Consider the following 20,381-nt stretch of genomic DNA (forward strand, 5'->3'; position numbering starts at 1 on the left):
AATGAACCGAAGGAAAGTGGACGGTTCGGGGTCGGCCACCAATCTTGTTATGGCACTCGCAGTGTGGTAAGTTAGTCAAGCGGTTTAGTTCTTTTTCAAATAATCATCTTGTACAAACGTTGAGGAAATTGAATTTTGTTTAAGGCAGCAAACTTTCAACACTATGTGTGCTCTCACTGTGAGACTCTCTCAGACTGTATCTCTGGTACCTCCATTTTGGATCAATTGTTCTAGCAATGTATTCTGTCTGACACCTTCATTTTCCCTCTGGTATTTTTTCTCTGGAAACTCCAAACTCTGGTATTCTCATTCTGGTATCACCATCCTCCCTCCGCTATTTTCTCTCTGGCAACTTCAAATTCTGGTATTCTCATTCTGGTATCGCCATCCTCCCTCCGCTATTTCCTCTCTGGCAACTCCAAACTGGTATTCTCATTCTGGTATCGCCATCCTCCCTCCGCTATTTTCTCTTGGCAACTTTAAACTCTGGTATTCCCATTCTGGTATCTCCATCCTCACTCCGGTATTTTCTCTCTGGCAACTCCAAACTCTGGTATTCTCATTCTGGTATCGCCATCCTCCCTCCGCAATTTTCTCTCTGGAAACTCTAAACTCTGGTCTCATCACTCTGGCACTCACACAGTGTATGTGTGCTGCACTCACTGTGTGTGCTTTCTGTCTGTCTTCCAGGCAGTTCTGAACGCACATCACCAGTTACACCTCAACGACCATGGGAGGGGCGGCCAGCGCATCATCCAACCGGACTGTCGTTACGGAGACCAAAGCTGAGGTTACGCCTGAGGTATCTCCCCATTTATCCGACAACAACACCGCTACGAGGAAGGATGATGTCTCCGACATTCCACAGAAAGATGACACGTCAGGAGAAAAGGACAACAAAGGTAAATTGCAGAAATGTCCGTTTGTTGCAGTACCAATTAATTAACATACCTGCTGTCGAGATATTGTCAATGGTGCTGTCACTGTACTTGTCTTTTAATTCTTGGTTTAGCCTTTCCATTGAAACAAATGACACACACACACACGCATACGCAACACACACACACACACACACACACACACACACACACACACACACACACACACACACACACACACACACACACACACTTTTTGTGTCAATTTGTTTGTCTTGATCAGTGTGTGTGTATGTGTGTGTGTGTGTGTGTGGGGGGGAGGGGGGTGTTAGTGTGTGCGTGCGTGCGGGTGTGCGTGCGTGGGTGTGTGTGTGTGTTTATATATGTGTGTGTGTGAGTGCGGGCGTGCGCATGTGTGTGTGTGTGTGTGTGTGTGTTTGTCTGTCTGTCTGTCTGTCTGTCTGTCAGTCTGTCTGTCTGCAGAAGTGTGTGTGCAATTTGAACTGCTTCGCATATTACAAACAAAAATGTTATTTCTTACATGCAGATATAGACCCCCCTGGCAAATCCCCAAACACTCCACCGGTAGAACAAACAGGAGAGGAAACAAGGAAACATGAAAAGGAAAATGCTGGAGAAGGAGAAGAGGAAAAGACAGAAGGCGGCGGGGAAGAAGTAAAAGCCAGTGAGACTGAAGCTCCAGCAGAAGAGGAAGAAGAAGATGATGATGAAGATGATGAAGATGATGAAGATGATGATGATGAAGAAGACGAAGAACAAGCAGCTGAAAGATACATCACAAAGCACACTGAACTATTCCAACAGACTCGCCTTTTATGGGACGAAAGAATGACATCGCTGACGGATCATGTGGAAGAAGTTTGTGATGCTCATTCTGATTACTGGAGGTTTACACGCGAAATCCAAAACACTTTCTGGGACAAAGCAGGGAACCGCCTGATCGATTCTGGGAGCTTTGCAATTGTTTGCGACATTGCCACAGAATGCTTACGTTTACTTAACGTAGTAGAGAGTGCAACTGCAGACAAAATGCAACCTTCCAAAAGAAGGGAACTGTTAGTGCAGGCTCTCAGCGCTTTATGGAATTACACTGACTGCTGCGAAAGAGTAGCGGCAGAAATCTGCAAACATCAACAACTCTTGCAGCAGCTGTTGATATACCTGAAAGTAGCTTTGACAAGGAATGGCAATCGTGTAAGTATATTTGGTTTTAGCGGTGTTTTATTAAACAATGATTTGTATCATACACAATGAACATATTTACAGTCAACAACATGATCTAAACTTAATGGTGATTCTAAAAAATGAAAAAATAAGAGTTACAACAACATACAACTGATAATACATGTAACTTGCGGCGAGACTATACCATACTGAGGAGACAATGTCAATGGTAGTTTTTTGTATTTGAATATATAACAGAATAAGCATAGCTATGCCTTTTTTCATGTGGCTCTGCTCTAAACAGGGACTGTAATCTACTATGACATAAACAGAGGCTTAATACGTACAGTTGAATCCGTTTATAAGAAAGTCCAGGGGATTTTTTATCCGCTTTTGTATATCCGACGTTTTTCTTAGACGGAGACCTCGAATATAAGAAATATTAGGGCAGTTTATTTCTTTTATCTGAGGATTCTCTTTTTACATCATATTTCGGGAAAAGGAGTTGCATTATAGTCCCGCAGACAGGCGCGTGAATCTGTATGTGCAGTTTGTCTATACATTATTGAGAATGTTGCCTCTGATTTCAAACATGTTGCATATAATTATGTTCATAAGATACAAAAGGTACAGCATATTACACACCACTGTGAATGTTATAAAATGCTCTATCTGAAAACCACGTTCGATTTGTGAATTATCCCCCTTTGGCTCTCCCAGACGACAGTTATTGCCCTTGGTTGCAACATATGGCTTTATCGACATAACTTACAATTTTACAATTTCAAATGGAGCAATTATACATTACAGCTTAAGGCATCCTTCTGGTTAAGGAAGCATACTTGTTTTAGCCTACACACGCGCACGTGATACAAAAAAAGAGCTAGCTGATCCAGATTTTCGTAGAAAAATGACCACGGATGACCGTACTGTGCGTCGCTCCCTGACAAAACCAGGAAATTGAGTCGATTGCCCGTGGATCGAGTATGTTCAGCAAGTGCCGCAGTATACAAAATATTAGTTTGAACTGAAATAAAACGGTCAAAGCAGAAGAAATGTCCCCTATTTCGTCATATTCACTGAGTGTGATTACATACAGAACGCCGTTTTGCTCATCCAGAGTAATCTTCAGAATCAGTATTTTTGCCAAAAAAATATGGTTTTAAAAGAAAACTCCCGAGTCAAACACTATGTTCGAAGGAAACAGTTCCACATCCTAATGATATGAATACATAACACATTTCCTGTTGACAAAGTCTCTTTTATAAGCATATATCATCAAATAGTGTGGGAAGAATGGTAGCTTTATGCATGCAGGTGTCTTACTTGTGTGAGTCATAACAGAACATAAATATGTCAACCATCTATGTAAGCTAATACATTCATCTGAAACTTGTACATTTTTCCAAGACCTGTCCACATCCAAATTATCTGCTCTTCTCTGTCCTCTTCCGTCCCACACCGACTCAAACCACTCCCTCCTTTCGACTCCACAACGTTTCTATATATATATACGACTTGTGTCTGTACGTGTGTGTGTGTGTGTGTGTGTGTGTATGTGTGTGTGTCCGCGATGCACGGCCAAAGTTCTCCATGAATCTCTTTCAAATTTGGTGGCCATACTCAGGTACACCCCGGACACAATCTGGTCGATGAAATATTTCAACACGTGCTCTCAGCGCGCAGCGCTGAACCGATTTTGGTTTTTCTCTGGATCCATTCCCAGGAACTCTTCCTTATCTTCTCCAGTGTTTTCAGCGTTTATCTCCCTTCCTTCGTGTGGCGTCAATCCATATTCCCGTTTCTATTTTTAGAAGGTCACTGTCGACAACGCTCAATCCATATTCCCGTTATACTATTTTTAGAAGGTCACTGTCCCGGCGAAGCCGGGTATTACTCTTCTCCAGTGTTTTGCGCGTTTATCTCCCTTCCTTCGTGCGGTGCGCCGGCAAAGCCGGCGTACATCCGTCCCCGGCGCAGCCGGGTATTCGGCTCGACTTCTTCCCGGCGAAGCCGTACCCGGCGAAGCGGGTATTCATCTAGTCCATCAATATCCATTTTACATGAAAAATGACATTAAAGGACAAAATTACACAGAAATATTCATTTATTTATTATTTGGAAGTGCAGTGCCTGGTAGAAAATACATATCCTATCCATGATTCGTTAAAGCATCAAAAGGAAACTTGTAAATAATTTAAACTTATTTTGCCACATTCCACTTCGTCAAAAAAGAGAGAAAGTAATATTCATCCAAAGATAACCTATTGTGAGAATACACAGACAGTATTTGTGGACACTTTTACTGGATTTAATTCTAAATAATGAATGCTTTAAATATTTTTGTTCAGCCATTGCAACGAGACAAAGTTAGTATGTCTGCAATTGCAATCTTCCACAACATTGCCAGACGCGAACAGAACGTGAAACATCTACGGGAAATAGAAGACTTCATTGTTGTCATCCAGAGCTACCTTTCTTCCAGCGACATCAAGCTGAAGTAAGCTAATGTTTTGTGTGTTTGTGTGTGTGTGTGTGTGTGTGTGTGTGTGTGTGTGTTTGTATGTGTGTGTGTGCGCGTGCGTGCGTGCGTGCGTGCGTGCGTGTGTATGTGTGTTTGCGCGCGCGCGCGTGTGTGTGTGTGTGTGTGTGTATGTGTGTGTGTGTGGGTACGTGCGTGCGTGTGTGTGTATGTGTGTGTGTGTGTGTGTATGTATGTGCGTGCGTGTGTGCGTGCATGTGTGTTTTTTTTGTGTGTGTGTGTGTGTGTGTGTGTGTGTGTATGTGTATGTGTGTGTGAGTGTGGGGAACAACCGTCTAAGCCAAGCTAGCTTGAACATCTCTTTCTCTCTTTCTCAGCATTCTTGTTAATAAAGAAGGCAAGCAAGACTCGGACTTATTTCACTGCTTTTTATTGACCGAATGGTTAATCGAGCTACATCAATATTTTGACCTGGTTTTATGCATTTCCCTGAACATAGTTTCACTATCTTTCGCTATCTTTAATTTTGAAAACTAGATGCAGCTATTTTTTTTCAAGTAGATACAGACCTTCATTCTCTTTGTTTAATTGCATTTTGTTTATTAACAGGTTGATAACAATAATGCTGCTGGCATTGGTCGTGACGGAAGTTGAAGCAAATCTCCTGTCAACATCACCTGACACAATTAAAACCCTTCTGGTGGCACTTTTTGCTGCCTTAGAAGACGACATTGACCACCGTTCTGGAGAAGGATATGCAGCTGTTGAGCTTTTGCAAGGTAATCATGAATTCATGTTATCGTGAATGAATATAATTGCCATTTTTGTGTGGACAGATTTAATTCAGTAACGTGGAAATACTGGAACTTCTTTACCCCAACATATTGCATGGGGAGTTTGCCCAGTCGGTAGAGGCGCTGGCTTTAAAACCGGTTGTTACTATCAGCGTGGGTTCAACCCCCAAGTTCGGCGCGGGATGTGTGTCCCAGAGTCAACTTTGTGCAGACTCTCCTCGGTGTCCGAACACCCCCGTGTGCACGCATGCGCACTATAAAGATCCCAGGGTCACAGCGAAAGCCTCAGGCCTCAGAAACACGAATACATGCTTGCAAAAATATGAAGCCCGGGTGTCCGTACGGCCAACAGCCAATAAAGTAACCATTTCAGCACTGACCCAAGACGACCCAACCCGGTCCCTAGCCCATTTCAGGTCTCCTCTAGCAGCCGGCAGCCAGCTGTTTACATCACCCCACCCCCCCTCCCCCTGCATTTTATTTTTATTTTCATACAAAGCCGGGTTTTTCGGTTTAACATGCCCCTAATGGCTTTGCCGTGAGGGCGTAAAACTTTTTCTCTAGCATTCAATCGATATGTATGTAATTATATAAACTCTTAGACCCTGAAGTATATCACACGAGCCTGTTAAGTACGTACATTTCCCATCACAATTTCACATTGTTTCATTCAGAGAACGAGGCAACGTATTCGTAGCAGTTTAACTTGTATAAGGACAGAACTTGCACGATAAAGAATACAAATACATTGATAGATGAAGTTCTTCAGAAACTGTACTCAGTTGCAGTTTTTTTCTCATCGGAACAATCAGAATAGGCATATGGTATAGAAGTCAAAAACAGGCAGAGCGACCGGCCATCAATATGGAAAAACACTGTGTGTGGAGGTGACCTCGGACAATTGTGACCCTCCACCACGGAATGAGTCGCATGTCACCTTTGCATGATTGTCATTTTTTTACATTTTCCGAAAGAGTTTTTTATGCTCTTCTATCCAGTGGTGAAACCCGTTTTAGAAAAGAGCGAAAACTGTTTGAGTTATAAGCCTGTGACTAAGGTGACCCTCACACTGTTACCAGACACTCCACGTACTTATATTAAGCCTAGCGCAGAACCGCGCGAGGTGCCATGCGACTCCTTTCGTGGTGGAGGGTCACAATTTTGAAGCCAGTGCTATTATGAAACTTCACACAACTCAAGGATTGGATTGCATGCTTACTTTGTGAACATTTGTGACCCTCCACCACGAAATGAGTCGCATGTCACCTCGCGCGGTTCTGCGCTGAGCTTAACATAAGTCCGAGGAGTGTCTGGTAACAGTGTGAGGGTCACCTTAGTCACAGGCTTATAACTCAAACAGATTTCTTTCTTTTCTAAAACGGTTTTCACCACTGGATAGAGCATAAACAAACTCTGTAGGAAAATGTAAAAATATGAAAATCATGCAAAGGTGACATGCGACTCATACCGTCGTGGAGGGTCACATTTAGTTGACGTCAGTCAATTTTCAAGGTCAATTTGGAGTTGAGTGCAAACAAAAACAAGTCGCGTAAGGCAAAAATACAACATTTAGTCAAGCTCAGTCGAACTCACAGAATGAAACTGAACGCCCTGCATTTTTTCACAATGACCGTAGTCCGCCGCTTGTGCAAAACGGAGTGAAACTGACGAGCCTGTTCAGCGCTGTAGTGGTTTCGCTGTGCTGCATAGCACGCTTTTCTGTACCTCTCTTCGTTTTAACTTTGTGAGCGTGTTTTTAATCCAAACATATCATATCTATATGTTTTTGGAATCAGGAACCGACAAGGAATAAGACGAAATTGATTTTAAATCGATTTCGGAAATTTAATTTTGATCATAATTTTAATTTTTTTAATTTTTAGAGCTTGTTTTTAATCTGAATATAACATATTTATATGTTTTTGGAATCAGAAAATGACGAAGAATAAGATGAAATTGTTTTTGGATCGTTTAATAAAAAAATAATTTTAAGTACAAGTTTCCGATTTTTAATGACCAAACTCACTCATTAGTTTTTAAGCCACCAAGCTGAAATGCAATACCGAAGTCCGGCCTTCGTCGAACATTGCTTTGCCAAAATTTCAATCAATTTGATTGAAAAATGAGGGTGTGACAGTGCCGCCTCAACGTTTACAAAAAGCCGGATATGACGTCATCAACGGTATTTATCCAAAAAAACTAAAAAAAAACGTCCGGGGATATCATTCCCAGGAACTCTCATGTCAAATTTCATAAAGATCGGTCCGGCAATTTAGTCTGAATCGCTCTACACACACACACGCGCACACACACACACTCACACACACACACACACACACACACACACACACACACACACACACACATATATATACACCACGACCCTCGTCTCGATTCCCCCTCTATGTTAAAACATTTAGTCAAAACTTGACTAAATGTAAAGAGATGTTTTGCATACTTGCACCAAACTGTAACTTTTGCAGCTTTACTCGTGTTAACTGTTTAACAACTATGCAACACGATTTACACTGTACTGAGACCTGGCGAAGTCCAAAGTCACAGCAGGGTCTATTGTGCTTTTTGGCTCACGTAAGTGTAGCCTATGCATGCTAACTTTTGTCTGTCTGTGCGTGCGTGCGTGCGTGTGTGTGTGTGTGATAGAAACTTTAACATTTCCGAGTCTATGGATAAAGCTCGCATAAGAAGATTACGTCTCGGTCAAAAGTGTTTGACGTGTGTGATAGAAACTTTAACATTTGAAGACGTCACATTATGACGTAAGAGGGTTAGACGTCACGCGAAGGAATTACTGAAAGTCTCGGTCATTGTTATTGTGAGCGGGCCGAGACTAGTTGGCAGATCTAGTGTCTCGCTTTCTTGCACAGTTTCACCTATGCTTACTGTGTGTGTGTGTGTGTGTGTGTATGTGTGACGGAGTGATTGAGTTTGTGTTACTGTTCGTTGATTTCTTACGTGAGCCTTGAAGGCTTCGCCTCTTGTTTACATTGAACTGTCAACAAGAAAAATAGAAAAAACCTGCAATAGGACAACTCTTTTGTGTTTTAGCACAGGGATTTCAGATGTTCATGCATCGCCAATTTTGTAGTTTGATATACATGTTCACAAGGTGTTCTATGTTTTTGTTGTATAGCTGTTAAGCATTTGTCAAAGAATGCTGAGAACACAGACCTGCTGATCAAGGGAGATGTTTTGAAACTGCTGAGGCAAGGGCTACTGTCCGATGACAATGAAGAAAGACTGGGTAACTTGTCTTTGTATCTATCCGTCGTCTGTCTGTCTGTCTGTCTGTCTGTCTTTCTGTCTGTCTGTCTGTTTGTCTGTCTTTCTGTCTGTCTGTCTGTCTGTCTGTCAGTCCGTCCGTCCGTCCGTCTGTATGTCTGTCTGTCAGTCCGTCCGTCTGTGTGTGTGTGTGTCTGTCTGCCTGTATATCTGCCTGTGTCATGATCTACTTCGTACGCTCACCTGTATTTTGTTTTGAAATATTTTACACATATGTCGATTTATTCCAATTGTCATGAATTAAAAGACATATATTGTCGAGTTACCCTTACTCAACTGCCGTCACGTGACTCTTGTTAAACGAATCTGGGAAGAGAAGTTGTCTTTAGTGAGTGAGTGTGTGCGTACATGCGCACGCGTGTGTGTCTGTATGTGTGTGCGTGTGTCTGTGTGTGTGTATGTGCGTGTGTGTGTGTGTGTGTGTGTGTGTGTGTGTGTGTGTGTGTAAAAAATGACGTTGCAATATTATGTTTGGACCTTTTTTGAAATGTATACACATTGGCACATATTTGGCATAGAGTTTGTTTTAGATTGCCACAGCATGGGATAATTGTTGCCCTTCATATAGTAGAACTGACACATGGATTCAAACTTATTTCTGTTTTAATTGTGCAGACATTGGCACACCTCCCCCTCGACCTTCCGCGTGAAGGTACATGAGTCACAATGTTCAATGATGGTGCAGTCTGTTTTAACCAAAGTGACGAACTTTTCTTTTCATCTTGACAGGTTCCATAGAATCTCTGTGGTGGCTGACTTTCAAGAAAGAGGTACGAGAAATAATGATTAAGGATACGGCAATAATCGATCTTGTCGTCAAATCGTACCAAGACAAAAATGACATATGTAATGAAGCTGCTGATGGAATGCTTTTCGAGCTGCGAGATCTCCTCAAAATCCACGAACGACCAGACCTGAAAGCACTGGGTAAGTGAATTTTAAAGTAATTGACTTTACATGCTTGAGAGAGACCACCCATGGTATAACAATATCGTTCACTTCACTAGCGGGCATATCATTCCGTTGTCGTCTGTCATATGAGCGTTGATGCGTTGAGCTGTCGTTATGCGCCAAACATGGCCCAGCTCATCCGGCTTCAGCGTGTTTTTATATCGGAGTGGTCCTTCTCCTAGACTGGTGGCTTTACAGGGCTGTCGAGTTCAGTCTACCCGGCTATTTGGCCATAGCTGGCTGGTTTGTTTATCTGAGGTGACCTTCCCCAGGGCTAGAACTTAAGATGCGGCTCTCGCATGATGCTCCCGTCATTGGAGACCTGGGGTATTTCTTGAGTGTAAGAGTGTCACCTGTTACCCCGCCCCATCCTGTTGGAAGCACCGCCAGTTGGTCCGCGACTGCTTATTCGTCCTGGCAAGCCTGGCTTATTTCGCAGCTAACCTCCATATCTGAAGACCATCACACTATCCGCCACCTGTGAACGCGCCTGGTTGGGGGTGGTCGCCCCTACTGTCCCAGGGGGCATATCATGTAAATGAGGTCGCGTCAAACTAGTCTGGCAGCGACCTAATTGTCCACTGCTCATGATGACAAATCTTCATTCTGGCAACTGTCTGTTTCCCCCCTTAGTGTGTACACGCAAGCACAAGACCAAGTACGCACGGAAACTATCCTGTAATTCATGTCAGAGTTATGTGGGTTATAGAAATTACACTATAATACCCAGCATGCTTCCCCCGAAAGCGGCGTATGGCCGACTGAATGAAAGAGTAAAAACATATACACGTAAAGGATAGTGGGAGTTTTAACCCATGAACGAAGAAAAAGTAACAAGCTTGATTGATTGAATAGCACGACTTGTATTATTTTTTTTTTTCAGGTGGGACCTTCCTGACGAAAGATAAGGATGAGGACACGTCTGGCTCTTCTGGACACGTGATGCTCTCGTATTCAAAACACAACCGTGACTTGGTAAATCAAGTCCGTTTGTTTCTGCAAGAAAATGTAAGTCTTAAGTTTTGTTGTGCACACCGTTATGACTCGATTGTAATTACTGTTCTTATTGAGGTGCAGGTTGTCTTGGGTGATATTTTCCGTTTTTAACGCAATGTAAGAACAGGTTTCTTTTGGTATCATAATCATGAAGTATTTTTATGTGTATGTATGTGGGTGTGTCAGTGTGTGTGTGTGTGTGTGTGTGTGTGTGTGTGTGTGTGTGTGTGTGTGTGTGTGTGTGTGTGTGTGTGTGTGTGTGGTTAAGAGAGAGAGAACGAGACAGACAGACAGACAGACAGACAGACAGACAGACAGACAGACAGACAGACAGACAGACAGACAGACAGACAGACAGACAGACAGATAGAGTCAATCAGAGAAACAAATAGTTTGAGTCTTAACTTCCTCCCTGCATACTGTTCAGGGTATCAAAGTCTGGATGGACGTTCTCTTCATGGCAAATGCCGAAGACTCTACTTCACAAGCAATGGCGGAAGCTGTAGAGGACTCCGCAGTCTTCTTGTTGTGTTTTAGTGACGACTACATAGAAAGTCAGCCATGCAAGCAAGGTAAGATAAGATAAGATAAGATAAGATAAGATAAGATAAGATAAGATAAGATAAGATAAGATAAGATAAGATACGACAAGATAAGATAAGATAAGATAAGATAAGATAAGATAAGATAAGATAAGATAAGATAACATAACATAACATAACATAACTTAACAACAGAACAGAACATAACATACCATACCATACCATACCATACCATACCATACCAAACCATACCATAACATAACATAACATAACATAACATAACATAACATAACATAACATAACATAACATAACATAACATAACATAACATAACATAACATAACATAACATAACATAACATAACATAACATAACATAACATAACATAACATAACATAACATAACATAACATAACATAACATAAGAAAAACTTTAATGTCCATTTTTATTTAACATAAACATGGAAATGTGTCGTTTGGCTCCACCTCGCATTTCTAATAACACAAGCTTTCTCTGATGACTTCTTAACGCTCGGGGTCCTGATTTGGCCTATATGGTCCGCTGGACCCAAAAAGCAACAAGAATTAAATCAAATCAAATCAACATCTTAACGCTCAATTATTGACATGATATAATCCATGCAAAGTGGTGGAACGAGTCGACAGACACACTTAACTCTGGCTAAACTTTTTTATAATTTAGGATGACAGTTCGCAAAGAAGAAAACAAGCATCAAGATCATTGTGTTTAACACGGTGAGTGTCGAGCAATCATCCAATTGTGGATGTAACGAACGCTGCCAGAGGCCCCTTGAGTGGTGTACCTGGTGCAAATCATTGCATTGTTGGTTAAGGTTGTATAATGTTACAGCAAATTCTCCAAAATCCGAAAATTACAAAATCCCTTAAAATGTCAGTAAATTTGTAATTTCCTGTCTCAAACAGGAATTTTACAAATGTCCTAACAAATTTAGAATTTGTAAATTTTCTGTTTCGAAGGGCTAGGAATTTTGTAAATTTACTGAAAACATACTTCAAGGTAAACGAGTTGTTTGAAGATCGAGTGGAAACCGTTTTTAGTTTTCGACAACCTCAAAAGTCAATGAACAACCCATGCTGTTACTCTTTCTCAAACTATATATATATAACGTCTGTCTAAATACGAACAGTATCAAGAAGCCAGCACAGAACATTTTAGTGTCTGACTTCTTCTGTTGCAGAGGCTGAGTATGCGTTGAAACAGAAGAAGTTCATCATTCCGCTGAGACTTCAACGTGGATACGACCCCACAGGGTGGTTGGGCTTTATAATTGGCAACAGATACTTCGTGGACGTCTCAAAAGAAGAAGTGCGTCAAGACAAACTTGTAGAGCTGCTTGGAAAAGTCAAGAAACGCATGAACACGTCTTTTGATGAAATAGATTCTTCTAAAGCAGTACTGCTCAAGGTATGTTTTCCATATTAATGCGTCAGGGTGTATCTTCTCTAACTATCCCTGTCTGTTTGTCTGTCTGTCTCTGTCTGCCTTTGTGTCTCTCTGTCTGTCTGTCTGTCTGTCTGTCTGTCTGTCTGCCTGTCTGTTTGTCTGTCTGTCTCTGTATGTCTACTTCAATTTGGGGAAAGTGACATGTCATAAAATGCCAAACACAGGGTGACCCCCACCCCCCCCCCCCAAAAAAAAAAAATGCGGCTCACAAAAAGGCTAACAACTTCTACATATGTTGACCGACCGAATGACTTATTTGTTTGTTTTACAATTATTTTTAGCATGACCAGTTCACAAAGTGGCTCATTTATAGGTCAGATGGCCTCACTTTAGTGTACTTTCAAAAAACAAAAACCTAATTCGGGGATCGACTCAACCGTAAGAGGTTTGACATTGAGCGGTAGCCATGCTCATCTGATTTAAACCCTCCGGACTTTTACCATGTTTGATTATCTGAATGCCTGAATATACAAAAACACCCCTTCCCCCAAATCATAGTGACCTGAAGACACCAGTTACAGCTATATGTTCACAGCATTCCCTAAACAGGAAAGCGTCTTTTCATTGACAATTTCGGAGGGTTGACTTGAAACATATTTGAGAGAGAAGATAACAGTCGGATTTTATTTTTTACCTACAGACAAGAAACTTAGTTGAATAGAGTTCATTTCCAACTATGAACATGGTTGCTGAAAATCATATGACTGGAAAATTACTCCTTTCATTGGAAAGTCACACTTGCACATTGGCGATCACAATTCATCAGTGATATGAACGCATTCCTCCATGGGAAATGCTCCAACCCTGCCTGTGATTGCTGTATTTAAGTCACTGGTTGTCCATGGTTGGTTATGGTTATTAGGTTTTTCAAACAACCCCAAAAGTAACTACTTTGATGGCTGAGATTGTGTACGTTGTGATACCGCTCGATGTCAAAACCTCGTACTATTGAATCGATCTCCGAATTCGGATTTCTTTCTCGAAAAAGCACAAAAGTCATACCGTTTATCCTACTTTGTGTACACATTATACATAAGCTAAAATTAATGTACAGCAAATATAAAGCTATTCGGTCAACGGATGTAGAAGTTATTAGCATTTGAGTGGGTTGCATTGTTGGGGCCACCCTGTACATGACATTTTATATTTTTATGTTGGGAGGTTGCACTAATTTTCGCAATTTGTGCCAGTACTGTGATGTTGTTTGTGTGTTGTTTTGTTAGGTGCGTGTATGTTTTGATAAAATATATCATGCTGAGAATAATCTGAAAAAAGTAATGCTGTCACTGTGGTGTAATTTATACACAGACTGTCAGCAGTGGTGGCCCGACACCTGTAAAACAGTGGACACAGCAAGATGTTGACCAGTGGCTCTCAAACAACAATCTGCAAGGGTAAGATTGTTGTGGTTTGATTACCTAAACAATTTTTTTTATTGGCCACAATAATGAATATTTATTTATTCTTACAGCCAAATTTTTTTACAAGCATTAAAACTGTAACGTTCGTAGAGCGGTGTTATTTTGTTTTTGATAACACCCAAATCTTACAGTTCCTGACATTTCATGGAAAAAAAGGAAAATGTATGAGGTATGTGTGTGTATGTATATGTGTGTGTGTGTGTGTGTGTTTGTGTGTGTGTGTGTGTGTGTGTGTGTGTGTGTGTGTGTGTGTGTGTGTGTGTGTGTGTGTGTGTGTGTGTACATACGCTCGATTGCGTGTGTGTTAATCTGTATGTTACACTTTTTGCAGAAAGAAATTGCGTTCCCTGACTGGAAAGCAGATTGCCTTTCTCGTAACCTTGAAGAAATTGGTAAGAAATCTTAATGCAGGTGTGTCAGTAATATACTTTGACCAGATGTGTTCTGTATAATGTGCATAGGAATAATTATTCACAGTTCTCAAAACACGCCTACGATAAACACCGACAACAACAAAATGCAAACACACAGTTCAACCCAATTTAAAACCAGTACAAGTAATCTGCCGCCATGTTCAAGAAATATTATCTGTACATGTATTCATTTATCAAATGATCTACCCACAAGCAGCCAGTACCAACACCATGTGTGTCATTATTGAAATAACTGTATATGTATTTGAAGAGCCAGAAACACAAATGATGAAATTTTTTTTACTTATGAACACTGTTGGCAAAGTGTGTATTCCGTGCACGTGATGGTGTTCGTATAATAAGGATGTTAGCTCTCTCTTTCATTCTCTCTCTACAAGTAAGTCTTTTTTGCATTTGTGAGTGTGGCAATGTGAGTGTGACAATGTGTGTATGTTGTACGTACATTATGCCAAAAAAGCTTGATGAATGCATGGTGTTACTTCATAGTGCATTTTCCGATTTGACTGCTCACTTCTAGTCATATATACACGGGTTCTCATGGCAACGCTTATGCTAATGTACTCAGATGAGAATGGTAACGCTCATGTCCATATACTCAGATTTTCACGGTTACGGCTTATGTTTATATACTCAGATTTCCATCGTAAGGCGTAACTATGTTCATGTACACAAATTATCATCATAATGCTCCATATTTTTTCTCCTGCAACATTACCGAATTCTGCCCAAACTCCCACAATTTTCTAAATTGCCTCTTACTGTATGTGTGTGTGTGTGTGTGTGTGTGTGTGTGTGTGTGTGTGTGTGTGTGTGTGTGTGTGTGTATATGTGTGTGTGTGTGTATATGTGTGTGTGTGTGTTTACGTGTGTGTGTGTGTGTGTGTGTGTGTGTGTGTGTGTGTGTGTGTGTGTGTGTGTGTGTGTGTGTGTGTGTGTTTGAGGGCTTTCAGGCACCAGACCGTTTCTTTCAGCTACTGTCGTCAGAGCTAGGAGTCAAGACCCTGGCTGATATGACAGATTTTCTGCATGCCCTAGACAGCGTTTAATGAGGTTTGACTTTTTTTGTTCAAGTAATCACATCTTTTTATTATAAATAAATTAAATCGACAGTAACACATACTTCAGTCAGCTGCACAAGCTGGTATGTAAACATTACAATGTGTACGCAGTTCTTTCTCATTGCGAACGAAATTAAAGCCCGTTATTCTTGGTCAAAAATGGCACAGTTCCGAGTGACATAGTGTTTAACTAACTTACATACTTGCTAGCAATAATGTTTGCATTTGTCTGGGGAAAAAGTTATGGTTTTTAACTGATTGGTATTATATTAAGTTCATTAAATCAAGAGGAACATTTGTTACAACATTGGATATAGATCAGTAAAGTTAAGAAAAAACACACATGATCATTGTACTGTGTCTATCCCTTCTATTATTCCTCATGCTAAACTACCTACGAAACTGACTTAGCCTGTTTCGCATTTTCCATTGTCAGGGAGAGCCAGAGATTCAGAACAAGGCTTACGTAAAGAAACAGTATGCAATGATACATTTGATTCAAACCATAACTTAATTCATTATTTTCCAAATCGACCAAATTCGGCATGTGAGAGTTGTACAAGTAATAGAAGTTGTAAGACTTGTGATGTATTTAATCTCAAATGTGAAGCTTAGTCTTAACTAGCATTCCGGAAGCTAGAGGCAACAGTTAGAAGCAATGCATGCTGGGTTCGAACCTACAGAAAGGATAGCCAACCAATTGGTTGTTATTGATCTAATTCTAGTTTATTTATATACCGGATAGTGCAAATAAGACAATCATTGGATTTTGTCATTGTTTAGGTTTTTGTGCAGATTTCACAAGAACAAATCTGTTTTGACTTGTTCTTTGTCACTGAGAATGCTTGTCTGTTCTAAATTGACAATCAATCTTGCGTAATCAGGCGGCTTTGCATTTATTACTGCAGATTTATTTCAACACCATGTTGTTATGGGACTCTGGGTATCTCAAATTAAGTTGTTACCGCAATACAAAAAGTGTTAAATGGCTCTGTCTTTTCCTTCCATACTATATTGAAAGTCTCAATGCTGCGAGTGTAAAAATTGATAATTATTGCCCGTGTTGCTGCTAAGCACATAATTTGTTTGTGAATATGACTTTCAGATGAGGCACGACTGATTCACATCCATTCGAGAAATCCCAGCATACACTTTGTTTCCGGCGATGGTTGCTGGTGACAGGCATTTGTGTACAGTTTCGTGAATCAGGGAACAGAAACACTGCTGGAACTGTTAATGCCGCATAACTTGCACGGTGAAGCTTATTTTAGCAACATATTTCGTTCATTCAACGAAATGCGTTTTAAAGATTAAGAGAGTACTTTTATATTGTATGTAGATTCTGTCTGGCATCCTACGCGAAAAGAGCACATATATCCATGAGGGTAACATCACTGGACTGTAAATCTTATCCAATCCAATCCAATCCAATATTCAAAGTGCTGAGCAAGTGTGCGTGCGCGCGCACACACACACACACACACACACACACACACACACACACACACACACACACACACACACACACACACACACACACACACACACACACACACACACATGGGAACACAATAAGAAAAAACACACACGCACGCGCGCAAACCAATTTCTATATGCATCTTGTTTGACGATTCATGTGTTGCTTCGTAGCAAGGATGTATTCCTCTTTTGGTAAAGGCCTTTCCGCGGGTATAGACGTTTGTCAAGTACGTAACTGTTTAAACCGAGATTTCGTGTGATCATGCAGCGCTTCCAATGTGTTTTACTATGCATGTCATATGTTTATGAGATATCAAGTGTGCACATACTTTTTTTATTTAAAAGAAAACAAACAGATCTTGAAATATTCGAGCCATTTTCATCATGTTTTGTATTTGTGAGTAAGAGGGATTTGCGCAAACAGTATATAACATCAAGCTTTTCACCTGTAACGCAGTAATCATGTTGAATATGTTTTACATCTTGGTAGTGCAGATATGCAGATATGCTTACTTTAACGTGTGTTACTTGGCATAATTAGTTGGCCTTCACGTTAAAACTCTGAATAGAATCTCTGAAATATTCAAATTTGACGCTATGTTCGTCTTTTTCTTTTGTGGAGTTTTCTTATTAAACATTGTGACATACTTGCATTTATTGCCAGGTCATCAAAAACGTGTTAATAATGAAGCCTTTTGAGTAATATTGCTGAGAGATTGAAAGACGTACCTGTACTTATTTTCAAAACTGTTGTTGACCATTGTACATCCCGCCTTAATCACACGACTTTATATCAGATAATTATGTTGATAGCAGAGCGAATTTCTCGGGATTGTTTTTTGTTTGTTATCGCTGCTGTGATGTGCTGTTACTATTTGTTTTTTGTTAATGCATGTTGTGAGACATACAATGGGTTTGACATTGTCACAATAAGCAACCATTTAGCTGACTACATGATTTCTCCCTCTCGTGTTACCACACACAAAAAAGAAAAAACGTTGCCCAAATCGCCTTTTTTTCATGTTCAAATCATTGACGTCAAACGTTTAAAATGAGTACTGTTTAGGTGAGTACCTTCAGTATTAGCTGTCAAATCGGCCATATTTTATGCTGTATCTAAGTTATGGGAATTTAAAGTGGGATAAGCATAGTCACACATAGTAATGCATTATTTGTGATCGATCAACAAAGTGTTGTGCAACTAAACTACGTAGAGAAGACAGTATGGAGACAACTTATATAATTGTTGTGATAAAATGTTTGATCACATATTTTACCACTAAAATGCTGCTACTTTGATCAAACGTTTTCATCATGTTGTTTTTATTTCGTTCATTTTTTTCCTACACGTGTGATGTTTTGTTTTTGTTATTTGTAACAAAATGTGAGATAAATACATTTTGCTGGCAAACACATTATAGAAAACTAACAAACCCGACTAGGTACCGTTGCTCTCTTAATGCCAATTTGGTTAAGGCCCAAAATAGCAAAGAAAATTCCACCAAAAATGTGTTGTTCTTGCGTGCAAGTAGATTTAGTGTACACAGTTGATACGACGATGGCTGAAAACTTAAGACAATCTTACATGTTATTCAGTCTGTGGTGAAATTCCAATCGATAGATTAATGTTGCCCTTGAATCTGCAAAACGGACGTTTTTTTTCAATATAAAGCTCAGTAAGGAAGAGCATGAATTCTGTGGGAACGAACAATTGTAAGATTAAGAGGGTTCCGCTGTTCATACCATACATGTTATGTTTGTGTTTTCATAATCTTCTACTACTAAATATGTTCGACTACCGAAAAAACAGTAGTTGTATAGAATGTGTTGATCGATACTTAAAAAGATAATACACGCTACTGTATGACACATGGCAATACACTTATGACATATTGAAAGTAGATAATCACTTCATTACCTCATGTATGCCAGGTTTTGTTTTCAAAATCAAAATCATTGGCGATTACCAATCGAAATAGCATTACAGTGTTATGCTGAAACATGTATATTCTATGTATTGTCGTTTATCTTTAAAAAGAACACCTACGTATGCGGCTTCTTACTTTTTTGTAATATTGATTTGCTAACCCATATTTTTAACAGAAACACTGTTAAATCTTTTTGTCTGATTCCATGACGACTGTAACAAAAATGTTGGAACATAATTGCGAGACGTTTTGTACCTGAACTAAAAAAAAGGTCGTCCATGTATTATTCTGTTTAAACTTTCTAAACCCACAAAGAAGTTAAAAAACACTAAGAGACATATTTTATACCATTGTTATATTGTAGTACATGCGTTCAGTCTCATACATACCTACTTATTCACCAAAACACTGTCTAAATAAAATCTGTATTTTCATTTGTAATTGATTAATTTTGTATCGGCTGATGTGTTGTACTAAAAGTATACGCTTGTTAATAACAAAATAAAAAATAAATTATTTTATAAGAATACAATACTGTTAATATCACATTTACCAGTCTGAAGATTACGGAACACTTCGTATACAAATAGTTATCAAACGGGACGTGTTATCCACGTCGATTAAACTGTAATGAATCATTTTATATAACTACGCAAGCATATGACTTGTGATTGTTTAATAAGGTAATATAATGTATTATTTCAACTGACATATGTTTGTAATGTGTGTGTGTGTGTGTGTGTGTGTGTGTGTGTGTGTGTGTGTGTGTGTGTGTGTGTGTGTGTGTGTGTGTGTGTGTGTGTGTGTGTGTTTAAACTGATTTTGTCAGCATATTGTGCGGGGGGTGTTTATATATGTGTGTGTGTGTGTGTGTGTATATGTGTGTGTGTGTGTCTGTCTGTATCTGTATGTGTGTGTGTGTGTGTGTGTGTGTGTGTGTGTGTGTGTGTGTGTGTGTGTGTGTGTGTGTGTGTGTGTGTGTGTTTAAATGTAAGCAGCATATTGGGATTTATCTGCATTAATACCTGCCTAGGTTACATGTACAGTCATGCCTCGGTAGACATTCAGCGCACCACAGCTGGGTCATTTGTGACCCTCCACCACGAAATGAGTCGCATGTCACCTCGCGCGGTTCTGCGCTAGGCTTAATATAAATCCGGGGAGTGTCTGGTAACAGTGTGAGGGTCACCTTAGTCACAGGCTTATAACTCAAACAGTTTTTGCTCTTTTCTAAAACGGTTTTCACCACTGGATAGAGCATAAAAAACTCTTTAGAAAAATGTACAAATATGAAAATCATGCAAAGGTGACATGCGACTCATTCCGTGGTGGAGGGTCACATTTGGTCACGGTTACTTTTTATCCAAACAAGAGTGTGTTGTCGTGCCCCAACATGAAGTGGCGTATACATGTGGGGGGAACATCACATATCAATTAAGTATTCCCTTAT

The 20,381-nt window shown here is 40.0% G+C and overlaps 1 protein-coding gene across 1 annotated transcript; it reads left to right on the forward strand.

The window, feature by feature from the left end:
- Positions 1–587: 587 nt before the first annotated feature.
- On the forward strand, positions 588–19,636 carry LOC138956562 (uncharacterized). The gene is made up of 13 exons (XM_070327891.1): positions 588–902; positions 1,426–2,093; positions 4,415–4,563; positions 5,155–5,324; positions 8,491–8,601; positions 9,369–9,566; positions 10,474–10,598; positions 11,014–11,158; positions 12,346–12,572; positions 13,920–14,005; positions 14,364–14,424; positions 15,417–15,516; positions 16,630–19,636. The coding sequence occupies exons 1-12, from the start codon at positions 731–733 to the stop codon at positions 15,510–15,512; spliced, it is 2,208 nt and encodes a 735-aa protein (XP_070183992.1). The 5' UTR covers positions 588–730; the 3' UTR covers positions 15,513–15,516; positions 16,630–19,636.
- The last annotated feature ends 745 nt before the right edge of the window (positions 19,637–20,381 follow it).

This window comes from Littorina saxatilis, unplaced genomic scaffold, assembly GCF_037325665.1.
Source record: "Littorina saxatilis isolate snail1 unplaced genomic scaffold, US_GU_Lsax_2.0 scaffold_1341, whole genome shotgun sequence".
NCBI lineage: Eukaryota > Metazoa > Mollusca > Gastropoda > Littorinimorpha > Littorinidae > Littorina > Littorina saxatilis.

What these genes read in the sequence shown, in the direction of transcription:
- LOC138956562 (XM_070327891.1), top strand. Translation starts at nt 731, where the DNA reads ATGGGAGGGGCGGCCAGCGCATCATCCAACCGGACTGTCGTTACGGAG. An exon ending in AGGAGAAAAGGACAACAAAG is followed by an intron (nt 903 to 1,425) that starts GTAAATTGCAGA and finishes TCTTACATGCAG; the next exon opens with ATATAGACCCCCCTGGCAAA. An exon ending in TCCAGCGACATCAAGCTGAA is followed by an intron (nt 4,564 to 5,154) that starts GTAAGCTAATGT and finishes GTTTATTAACAG; the next exon opens with GTTGATAACAATAATGCTGC.